Here is a 13,278-nt window from a genome sequence, read left to right as displayed (position 1 = left end):
TCTATCAATCATTCTGTTTGGTATATTCGAGTGAAGTTTGTCATTTTGCAATCAATAAATGTAGTGTTTTTTTAATGATAACCTTTCCTTTTGAATTTACAATCCCTAGATGATAGATTTTACTTGTTTTTTAAACTATTTTAATTTGAAATTTTATAAAATATCGATTGTAAAATGACGCTAAAGTTAAATTTTTTTTTATTTTCTTCCATGTTAACAATTGTTATAATAGCATTAACTGCACAGATAAATCGATCTTCTCTACTTGATTTTGGCCTCCTTAATGTGGGATGACGAGAGATCAGATGCTATTGATGTGGAATGCATCAACGTAGATTAACTTGTGACCTGTTCAATCATCTACTGGTTGTCCAAACATTGCTGCTCTGATAGTAGTGATACCGAAAATCAACCAAAATGAATAGAATTTTTCTTACTTTCTTTAGGAATTGCTTGATAAACATTTATTTTATATAACTTTTAAATCATTTAGATGAATAAGCCATATTTAATATAAAATATGCAATGGAAGCTGTAATGGTTAATCGAATAACCGTTATATAGTTCCAAACTAGTATTTGCTCTCAATAAATCAAAGGAAAATACATATTATATATATAAATAATTTATTATTAGAGATAAAATTGATGAGATGAGAGGGTTGAGTAGGAAATAATTAAAGAATTGGGCAAATTGAATTTATCTTTGCTCTCTTCTAGAGAAGAAAGATGCTTACGTTTACGTTGAAATTGTTATTTTTGAATTTCTTTACAAAGAACTCAAAAAATGGCTACTCGATATAAATTTGTAATAAATTATCTGAAATTTATTGGCATATAAAATATTATAATTTTAAATCTCATATGCCAATAAATTTCTTGAATTTTTCATATAAAAAATAGCCTTTTTGTTCGTGCTTGATGATACGCAACAATAGTAAATTATTAATGAAAGAGGACATCTTGATTTATTTAGATCATATTTTAATGATATCAATCACAAAAATATCAAATATCTTGAGCTATATTTAAAAATACTTAATTATCTTCAAAGTACACGAACTCAAAATGGCGACTTGAAAGCGGCCATTTTGAAATTCAATTTTAATTTATGTTCTTCGTAGTTTATAATTAAAATAATGAATTATATTAAAAATTTTGGCTATTTTAAAGTTATTTTCAAATATTTCTCTAACCAGAACCGAGTAGAACTTGAGTTGAATTCTCACAGCATCAAGATTGATTTCTTTTGCACTTTAATAAAGATGAAAAAATCGTGATTTTTTCACATAATATGATATTTAATATATATTTATTGAGAAATATGAAAAAAAAGTAAATTGAAAATGCTATTTAGACCAAGAAAAGCAGGCTTTAAAGTGGCAATATAACCCTGTTTCAATCTTACTTTCTCGTTGAGGGAAACCATCATAAAACTTTAAGCTAAGTTTTTTCTCGTAAATACAGACGTTTCGTACTTTCATTGGGTAGTTTTCAATTTTATTTCACAAAAATTTACTTGAGGAGCATCCACAAACTCAATAAATATTGATATCTCATTGATTTAAAACATTGTTCAACATCATTTTAAAATTTATATTCGCAGCAATCGTTAAAATACATATAAGCTGAATTTCTTATCTAATTTTCAACAAGAATAAATTATTAAAATAGTTTTAAGAAAATCAAAAGTGATTTTTCTATTTAAAAATTATAAATTTGTTGAGATTTTCTGTGTTTAAAAGTATGTTTTCAGCCGAAATTTAAACCCAAATATAGCCTACAGAATATGAATTTTCCTATATAGGAGTATAATGAAAATATTAATAAATAAATCTTATTTTGTATATATTTTTGTAAATTTCACCGAAAAATGAATGATTTTCGTGAAAGATCGCGTCTGGAAGATGAAATATAATAATAAAATATTTAATTTTCTTATGGAGCTAAATTTATATTATTTTTTAAGGAGTAGATGAAGCGATGTATTTTTTTTATTGAAACGGGATTTTAAACCTGTTTTCATTCACTTGACGCAGTTTATCGAGAAAAATCATACTTTTTTCAACGAAATTTGCAAAAATATACGCAAAAAAAAGTTTATTTTTTAGTACTTTTATAATTTTAATATAATTTCATGATAAATAAAATTGTAATTGTAATTTTATTTACTGTATTCGAATGAAATAGTAAAAGTTATGCCACCATAGAATGAAGGAGAATATTAGCTTAAAAAGTAAATTTAGTTCTCTAGCAATTTTGTTGTTTAAACATTTAAGAAAATATACTGTAAAAAAATAAAACAAAAATAGATAAAGTCATATTTTATTTACTATTTTGTAAGAGACTCTCGATCTTGTTCATTCTACAAAATGAATAATCATTCGTAGTTTTTAAGCTTTGGCTTTTTATTTCATAATTTTATTTTTTATAAAATATTATACTGCATTTAATTTAGAAACAAAATAATTCTTCTTTACTTTTTATCATATTTAAATATTTACAAGAGTTAAAAGCATAAAGTACATCTTAAAAATCCTTGTATAATTTAATCATTGGCTAAATTTTTAAAGTTTTCTCTTTTAATATTAAACTCATAAAAATTTTATAATAATTTATCCTATAATTTAGATTTATTTTATATATTTAAATTTTTTTAAAAAGTTTAAAATGTATAATAATAAATTGAAAGTTTTGTTTTAATTTGAAACTCTTCACTCGAATATAATGCGCACTTTGCAGCCTTCATATATTTTATTATAAATCACAGTTAGAAGCTTGAAATTTTAAAGGTACGTAGATAAAGTTATAAGCTTTAATTGTTATATCTTATATTGTTCCTGTAACTTTAATTTAATTTTTTAAAAAATCAGGAAATTTAATGTGTAATTTTAAAGCGATTTCTATCTGTTATAAAGTCGAAATTATTCTTAAAATTCGTATATATCTGAATTTGGTGAGTTTTTAAGCTTATGAAAATCAGATATAAATATTTTATGTATTTTTTTTTCTTAAATCGTTCGATATGATTTTTAATCTCACGAAGGATTCTCTAAAGTATTTCCATTTTCTAATCAAAAAGTCGATGATAGATTCTTTGCAAACTCGTATCAAATATTCTCTAGAACATTTTTTATATCACTATCGATCGCTTTATATATAAATTTACAAATCTTAAAATCTGCGATTTTTAATCTTTTAATCAATTGGGAATTCTTTCAGATCGATTTTATTTTATTTTTTTAAATCCAAAATCCTGTTTAATATGAATTAAAACAGTTTCGATTTCCTACAATTTTCCGATCAAAAATCGATAATATAATTTTAATAATCGATTTTCTTTAATATTTTAATCTGTAAATCGATTCTTCTTTCGTCATTTTTTCTAGAATTAAAAAATTCTGAGAAATAAAATTTTAATTCGTTCGGTATTTAAATCTCACTTCAATGAGGTATAATTGGATTGATCAAAATTAACTGTACGACGAAGGATCACATTGTCAACAATCGTAATTAATAAGGGATTAACTTGTTTGTTTAAAGATTTTAAATGCTTTTAGCTTTTAAAATAAGAAAAATATTAATTGAGAAACAAATTTAAGTTTTATTCGAATTTTAAGCTCGGTTCTCGAGTATAATGCGCGCTTTGCAGTATTCACAGATTCGCTGATAAATTAAAGTTAGAAGCTTAAAATTTTAAATATATATAAATAAAATTATAAGTTTTAAGATACATATACGTATTTTATTCTTTATAAATATAAAAACGATTTAAGATATATTTTTCTTCGTTAATTAAGTATGGGCAAGATTTAATAAACTAAAATTTAATATAACAATTCATTTAATTTGAAGGATTAATTAAGAGCTACATTTAATAAGAGAATTATCTACTTAACTCTCATTAAATTCTAATCCTAATTAGTGATGATGTATCGAATTACAATAACTTAATTTTTTCTCCTAATAATCTATCAAGTTTGTTTCTTAAAGTTTGTGCTTTTTGATAATAATAAAAGAAAATATTTTAAAATTTATTTTTAATTTTTAAGCTTCTTTAATATAATTTTAACTTTTAATTATAATTTAAGAATATTTATAAATGTTATCTTTCTGAAATAATCCTTTGATGTCCTTTCTCTGAATTAGCTATAATTTTTTATGTTTTTTAGCATTTTTTATCGAATAAAATGCTCGAGTTTGATATTTTATATCACTTTTAGAATATAATAAACAAGATTTTTGCGTAGTTTCTTCATAATCTCTAGTTATTGACATCTCACGAGTGTAGGAATTGAGACATCCACGATGAATTTTTGCAATTACTGTTTGAATTAGTTTAACGTTTTTACTCAAGATTAAGAAGTAAAAATTCTAAAATTATATATAATTTTAGTAGTTTAAAAGTCTGAGATACTATTAGGTATGTATTATTCTCTATATCTCTCCTAGGAATCACTTTTCTAGCTGTCTAATATAATAATTTTATATGTTAATACGATCTTAAATGTGGGAAAATTAATGATAATACTCAAGAATTATTTGTTATATTACCTAAAATAAAGTTTGTAAGTTTACTTTTGTATATATATGTAAAAATAAACTTATTTTCTGAAGTATCGTGTCATACCTTAGGATATATAATACATGATTTTCAAGGACGTTGGCCTCTTCTAAAGTATCACGTACAATTTTTTCTTTGAGTACAAAGCAAAATTTTTGAAACTTGGTCAACAGTTTTCTAGAGCATTACACGCAATTTTTCAAAATACAATTTCTGAATTATTGTGACTTCATTATACCAATATTCCTCCTCCTGTGCCGGCATCTATTTAGTTCCCATACTATGCAGTTTACGCCTGTTTAGTTCTAAAAATATGTTCTATATTTACCCTAAAAATAAGGAATATTAATTCCTATATTATATAATGACGCTCTAAAGCAGGCTATAGAAGTTTATAGTATAAGCATATACGTAATTTAATATTTGCATGTAAAATATCTTAGCATAAGTATGTAAAGCCTTAAAAGACAGATATTATAGACATTATAATGTAATATATATTCCTATGCATCTATATAACCATACATATTTATGCAGCCACCATAAATGTAGGCACATAAGAATGTATATTCAAGTTCTATGCTTCGTATACGTACACATTAGTACTTTAATTAAGTAGACATATAAAATCCTTAGCACTTAAGCATGCCACTTCTATTTTACATAGACTCCAATACAAAGGCATGAGTTATAGTTATACATTCCTGTGGATTAAACAGTATAGGAATTTACATTAAAGATACAGTTAATGGGATAACTAATGTATTAAAATTAGTTTCGTTAGAAGAAAAAAAAAACTTAAGATAATTTAATAAAAGTTTTCTCGAAAATAAAATTTAATACATAAATACATATAATTAATTTTAAAATTTTTACTGAAAATAAAAAAAAGAAATTGATTTTTCAATCAGTTTTTCCCTCCTCCCAAAAATTATTCAATACTTCAAAAAACTCGATTATTATCAATCTAATTAATCATAATTAAAATTTAAATGAAGTAACTTACAAAAAAAATTATTTTTAATGACATAAAAATGAAAAGAGGAAGGGAAAAAATAGTAAAAGTCACGAATATTTATTAAATATTCAAGTTATTAAAATATTTCCAAGTTAAGAAAGGAAAGAGAAGAAAAAAATAAAGAAGAGAAGGATGCTGGATGGGACGAGTCAGCAAAACTTATTGTTCAATCTTGGTTTGCAAAATTGCCATTCCACATCAAAAGAAAAAATTATATTTCAATTCTTCATTGATCTTCAATTCTTATCAAAGATTTTAGTGAAATTAAATATTTAATTAGAAATTCTGAAAAGTTTCGACTTGTTACTTCCCTGATTCTAATGCTTTTGTATTGCTGAATGATGAAAGACGTTACGATCGATTTCGTTTCAGTAAATTGAAGAAGTATATTGTAGATTTGTGTAAACAGTACAAGAAGTTTTCTATTTACTAAACTCTAGAACTATTCTGTTTACTTTTATGAATGAACCAGCGACATATCGCTGTCAATTTTTCTAATATTTTTCTCCTTTTTAATATAAGCCAATAGAGCTTTAAATGCCGTTTTCAAATATTTAAACTGCTTCAGAATATTCACATTTTTACTAATTTATTATATTTGTTTAATTATAATTCATACCTTCGTTCAAATTTTCTATGGCATTTATCGTTAAGGAACTATAGGATAAATTTACGAGAATCTGACCTCGACACGTGAGTTTGCGGTGATAAAAATGACTTTTTAAAGATTTATATAACTTTATTGCTATATTAATTGGCTTTATTATTTGGTATAGTTGCTCCGAGCATCATAAATAACGAAGAGTTCTACGTTGTAGAAGAAGGTAATCATCTTACATTAACCTGTACAGCTGATGGTGTACCCAAACCTGATATCACGTGGAGCAGAGGTGATTCTGAAAGGTTTCACTCCCCTCATTGTAAGTTACTGCTTCTAATTTTAAGAAGAATTATTTTATTTAAATTTAATTTAATAAATTATATAACTTATAATAAAGCTGTAAACTCTGCATAAAGTATACGTTTTAGAGTTTTAATGTAATTTATTTTGGATTGAAATTATCATTTTTATTATAATTAAAAATCGACATAAATTCGAACTATAAAGCATTCGTAAATCGAGATTGGTATAAAGGAAATTCGTGTATTATAAACTGATTAAAACAATATTTAACTTTCTTTGGTTTATCATCAGTATCCTTCTCTTCCTTATTATTTTTCCAAGAAAAAATAATAATAAAAGAGAAGGATGTTGAAAAGAAGCGAGATAAGGAAGAGAAGGATACTGGGAGAAGGAGGATAAGAAACAATATATATATCAAGGATAAGAAAGATATGAAGAGGACAAGCTAAGTAGAGAAAGGATAGGTTAAGTAGAAAGAGCATAAGGAAGAAGGTAGGCTAAGTAGGAAGCAGAAGAGAACAGGCTAAAGAAGAGGTTTAAAAACAGATAAATATTGAAAGTCTGCTTAGGAAAGAAAAATGTGGAAATATTGAAAAGAGAGTAGAGTGCTGAATGAATTAAGATAAGAGAAACAAACTAGCGAAACCGAAAAAGCCAAACCCAAAACAATACCACTACTCTTAAAAAACAACTGCAGAACGACTCAAAATTAATTTTTTATGTATTTTTTATCTAATTTAGCCGAAAACCTCGATATAGTGTTTTCCTATCAGCGTCACCCTCGCGAACAGACAATAAATACTTACAAACGTAGTTCCTCCATGAATATTAAACAGCATCTGAGAATTACTAAATGTACAGATTTTGCATTGCAAATGACGATGTCATTACCAAATCACGCGGATTTTCAAACACTCAAACTCAAACATGCGTGTAGAATTCATTAATATACATTACTTTTATTGTTTAAATTTCTTCGGTTTAGCGCCACACTCAATTTAATGCCAATTTCAGAGACGAATAAACGATGGCACTAAATCGAAGTTCCACTGTATATGTAGATAGAAAATCAATATACAAGTAAAATATCTTTACATACTCTAAAATATGAAAAATCAGGATAAAAATATTCAAGTTTTCTCTTACAAGGAACTACCATTATCTATAAATATACAAGAAACGTTATGCTACTTCATTTATTTATAACAAACATCTTTACAAGAAAGTAATGCAATTTTCTAATTTTATTTAATCTTAAGTCTCCATTAGAGTCCATTAGTAGATCTTATTTTTCAAATATGTATATTAACTCTTCAAAGTTTTTATTTTAAATCTAAATAGTATCAAAGGAAACAAATTTCTAACATGGAGAATGTGCCCTAATGAGTTACAAATGGAGAATGTATCTTAATGAATAACGAGTGCATTAAGATTTATATCTAAATGAATAAATCAAGTATATTTGCATCATTATCCTAATAAATAATCAGATAATTTTTACATTAAATTACTTTTGAAATGTTTTAGTTTGAATTTATGTTAAGTTTTGTAAAATTCTTTAATAACACAAAAAGTGATTCAGCTTATCTAAATATTAAAGCTCGAAAATGCTTTAAATACTGATGTTCTAAACTCTAATTAATCTCTAGATAATGTTAATAATTATTTCTAATTAATATAATAATTTAGAGAGACGTTAGAATTGGAAAATCAACTCAAAATCTCGTTTAAATATAAGCAGTCCTCCGCGACTTATGTAAGATGTAATAATAATAATAATAATAAATTGTACGTTTCAACAATCGTTCGTTAAATAGCTGTTGAAATGTACAATATTTTGTTGTATATTTCGCATTGTTAACTTGAAACGGATTGGTTATTTCAATACTTATCTTTAAATCAACTCATAAACGAATAGAATAGGAAAAGCCTACATTTAAATTAAATCGTACATATATCGCAGAGAACCACCTATCTTTATTTCTTTAAAATAAAACAATTTAATTGACACAAATTCATTTTCTTTATTTTCTCTAATTNTTTATATGAACTTAACGAAGAATTTTAAAATTATCAATGAAATTTTTAATTTTCATTAAAAATTAAAACTAAATTTTAAAAATCACAATTGCAATTTTTTGCCATTTTTAAATAGTAATTTCTTTTATATTAAAATTTTCGTAGGAAATTTCTAATATTTATTGGAGAATAATTATAATTTTTTGTAAATTCCAACGAAATTATTTCAAAAAATATCAACTTTTTCCAACATTCAAGAAGAGTTCTTAAATTTTTCACGACTTTTAAGTAAAAATAAGTCAAGATTATCAATTATTTTTCAAATGAAATGAAGAAGCGTGACTTTCTTCAACGTCTCATGAATCTTTCAAGTTTCAAAATGTGGTACTTTAATCTTAAAATTACTTTTATTATCCCGAATCAAATGGTAGATTATACTAAAGATAGAATTTCCCTTTGCAAGGTTATTTCCGTTGGTTTTAAAATATTTACTCTTCTCTACCTATTGAATCATTTATCGCTTTCATCGACTAGATAGATAGAAGCATGCTTAAAGCTACGTAGAATAGTTGAAGAAGGAGATAAAGTATGAGAAAAAACACCCTGTTTCATTCTTCCTGCCCTTATTTTTTCTATTATTTTAGCATCTTCCTTTCTATCTCTGCTACATTTTCTTGTTAATCCATCCTTTGTTTCTTCTTTAAAACTAAATGTAATTGTGTCTGACAGAGATAAAATGATATCAAACAAGGAAACAGTTCCATGTTTTATAAAGGAAACGAATGTTTGATGCTCTAAATTGTCTCATTCTCCAAATTCTCTTCCTCCGTATCCTTTCATCTCTATTATCTTTATTTCCCTGAAGAATTGTGATTATTAAAATTTACTCTAAACTCAAAAGTTTTCACTTTAAATCGATATTTACAACCGAAATGATAACATTATTGCATTAAATTCATACAATTTTTTCTTTATCTTTAAGTAAATTAAATCTGCCGAATGATATCATACATTATCCTAGACAATTCACTCGATCTTAGATAATATATGAACAACGTTTGAATTAGTTTAACACGCGATAATCAAATAAATAATATAGAATTCTACTGACTTTCTGTGCTTTTTTTAATGTATGTATTTGATATTTTTGGAGAGTTGAATTTTATTTTTTTTAATATGCGAAAAATTAAATTCTTGAAAAATAATTTTCAATGATAGATTGATGCAAACATCCTGCATTAAATCGATCATGCAATTTTTTAATTCTATCAATCATTCTGTTTGGTATATTCGAGTGAAGTTTGTCATTTTGCAATCAATAAATGTAGTGTTTTTTTAATGATAACCTTTCCTTTTGAATTTACAATCCCTAGATGATAGATTTTACTTGTTTTTTAAACTATTTTAATTTGAAATTTTATAAAATATCGATTGTAAAATGACGCTAAAGTTAAATTTTTTTAAATTTTCTTCCATGTTAACAATTGTTATAATAGCATTAACTGCACAGATAAATCGATCGATTTTACTTGTTTTTTAAACTATTTTAATTTGAAATTTTATAAAATATCGATTGTAAAATGACGCTAAAGTTAAATTTTTTTTTTATTTTCTTCCATGTTAACAATTGTTATAATAGCATTAACTGCACAGATAAATCGATCTTCTCTACTTGATTTTGGCCTCCTTAATGTGGGATGACGAGAGATCAGATGCTATTGATGTGGAATGCATCAACGTAGATTAACTTGTGACCTGTTCAATCATCTACTGGTTGTCCAAACATTGCTGCTCTGATAGTAGTGATACCGAAAATCAACCAAAATGAATAGAATTTTTCTTACTTTCTTTAGGAATTGCTTGATAAACATTTATTTTATATAACTTTTAAATCATTTAGATGAATAAGCCATATTTAATATAAAATATGCAATGGAAGCTGTAATGGTTAATCGAATAACCGTTATATAGTTCCAAACTAGTATTTGCTCTCAATAAATCAAAGGAAAATACATATTATATATATAAATAATTTATTATTAGAGATAAAATTGATGAGATGAGAGGGTTGAGTAGGAAATAATTAAAGAATTGGGCAAATTGAATTTATCTTTGCTCTCTTCTAGAGAAGAAAGATGCTTACGTTTACGTTGAAATTGTTATTTTTGAATTTCTTTACAAAGAACTCAAAAAATGGCTACTCGATATAAATTTGTAATAAATTATCTGAAATTTATTGGCATATAAAATATTATAATTTTAAATCTCATATGCCAATAAATTTCTTGAATTTTTCATATAAAAAATAGCCTTTTTGTTCGTGCTTGATGATACGCAACAATAGTAAATTATTAATGAAAGAGGACATCTTGATTTATTTAGATCATATTTTAATGATATCAATCACAAAAATATCAAATATCTTGAGCTATATTTAAAAATACTTAATTATCTTCAAAGTACACGAACTCAAAATGGCGACTTGAAAGCGGCCATTTTGAAATTCAATTTTAATTTATGTTCTTCGTAGTTTATAATTAAAATAATGAATTATATTAAAAATTTTGGCTATTTTAAAGTTATTTTCAAATATTTCTCTAACCAGAACCGAGTAGAACTTGAGTTGAATTCTCACAGCATCAAGATTGATTTCTTTTGCACTTTAATAAAGATGAAAAAATCGTGATTTTTTCACATAATATGATATTTAATATATATTTATTGAGAAATATGAAAAAAAAGTAAATTGAAAATGCTATTTAGACCAAGAAAAGCAGGCTTTAAAGTGGCAATATAACCCTGTTTCAATCTTACTTTCTCGTTGAGGGAAACCATCATAAAACTTTAAGCTAAGTTTTTTCTCGTAAATACAGACGTTTCGTACTTTCATTGGGTAGTTTTCAATTTTATTTCACAAAAATTTACTTGAGGAGCATCCACAAACTCAATAAATATTGATATCTCATTGATTTAAAACATTGTTCAACATCATTTTAAAATTTATATTCGCAGCAATCGTTAAAATACATATAAGCTGAATTTCTTATCTAATTTTCAACAAGAATAAATTATTAAAATAGTTTTAAGAAAATCAAANTCTCAAATTCACTATCAATAATATCTAGAATGATTTTATTTATTTTTTACTCTTCAAGTGATACAAATTCTGAGCTTTGCTTATAGTTATAGAGAATAACAATACACTGTTAAATATTCTAGATAATATAAACCTTCTAACTTAATATTCTTCAATATAGAGATTGAGATAAGTGAGATTTTAACATGTAAATTGTTACATTCTTTACCATTTTTTACTTTTGTTACTATACCTAAAGTTTCTGTCTTAAGATTCTAGATAGACTACACTAGAATTCTTCAATTTTTGAAGCTAAAACTCCTAGAATATTTCTAGATTATGATTCTAGAATGATTTATAAATCTACAAAACAACAGAAGCATAAGAAAACTGTAAGAAAAATAAGGAAAATTTAAATTTTAGAGCTAAACAATGACTACAACTCAATAAAACAATATTTCACTCAACGTCACATTTCACAATATTTCATTACTTTATTACAAAAAAAAATCACTTCCACATTATAAACGAATCGTTACGTAGCGAACCATTGGCGTAATAATATACCATAGGTTACACTTGACGTAATAATATAAATTTCATTTATTTCTATTTTTGTCGAAATGGTGTCGATTTTTACGTCGTTCGTAACGAAAACGACATCAAATTGACGTAATAATATGTATTATTCCAACAGAATGACTGTATTGTTGCGTAAGAAAACCGAAGCAGAATTTAAATAAATAAATAAATAAATATATTTAATTATAATTAATTTCAGCTAATTTATACTTATTTTATCATTATTATTTGTTAGTAAAATCCGTTCGAGGCACTCAACTGCACTTAAGAAACGTGAAAAGATGGGATGCTGGTACTTACGTGTGCATGGCATCAAACGGTGTAGCCATGCCAGCTTACAAAACATATCAAGTGGAAGTTATATGTAAGTAAATTTCAAGATAAATATGGATTTTTAACGTAATTAAGTGTTCATTTTACGGTATAATTTTGCATTAACAGTTCCACCTCGTGTGAGAGTGACAAAGACAGTTTACGCATCAATCGGCGAAGGAGCAGTGTTGCATTGTTGGGTAGAAGGATACCCAAAACCTCTGACCATGTGGATGCGTGACGGAAATCACGTACTGGAAAGTGGCAGCGAGTATAAAATTACAGAAACGTGGAAGGATTACAGCTATCACGTGGCTCTCAACATCACTTCAGTACAGAGCAAAGACTACGGAGTTTACAGATGCAGTAGCGTTAACGAAAAGGGTAAATCCCAAGCTAGAGCTATTTTAAAAGGTAAATTTATTCCCCTTTAAACATTTTATGTAGATAAGAGTACGCACGTACTGTTTGTTTGCCCGTTGAAAACTTAACTAAACACGTACTTTTAATGCATCCCCGATAAATAATGTAATAAAATCTTTATGACTGATAATTGGAAATTACTGAATGGAAGCAATTATCTAATTTCGTGTAATTATTTCAATTATTTTTTACTCGTAAAAGTTAATTATTAAAAATTAAATTACTTTGTTTTAATGCTTTCGTCTATCGAAGTTGGTGTAGAAATAAAATTGTAATAACCATGTTTTATGGCGATTTTTTTACTGATAATTAAATATATATATATATATTTATAATAAAACTTCGTCTAATTTAATTAATGAAAATCATTTTTGCTGAATG

General features: G+C 25.5%; 1 protein-coding gene across 1 annotated transcript in view; it reads left to right on the top strand.

Annotated features, from left to right (window-relative positions):
• The window catches only part of LOC111627884 (noelin-like), an 88,686-nt gene that overhangs the window by 69,496 nt on the left and 5,912 nt on the right, over positions 1–13,278 (top strand). Inside the window, exons 5-7 of the mRNA XM_023371566.1 lie at positions 6,358–6,501; positions 12,398–12,526; positions 12,604–12,888. Coding sequence (XP_023227334.1) covers positions 6,358–6,501; positions 12,398–12,526; positions 12,604–12,888 — 558 coding nt within the window. The remainder of the gene's footprint in view (positions 1–6,357; positions 6,502–12,397; positions 12,527–12,603; positions 12,889–13,278) is intronic.

The sequence above is a fragment of the Centruroides sculpturatus genome, unplaced genomic scaffold (assembly GCF_000671375.1).
Source record: "Centruroides sculpturatus isolate CEXI.00-Female unplaced genomic scaffold, Cexi_2.0 scaffold335, whole genome shotgun sequence".
NCBI classification, from domain to species: Eukaryota; Metazoa; Arthropoda; class Arachnida; order Scorpiones; family Buthidae; genus Centruroides; species Centruroides sculpturatus.
This window is presented reverse-complemented; position numbering and strand designations above follow the sequence as displayed.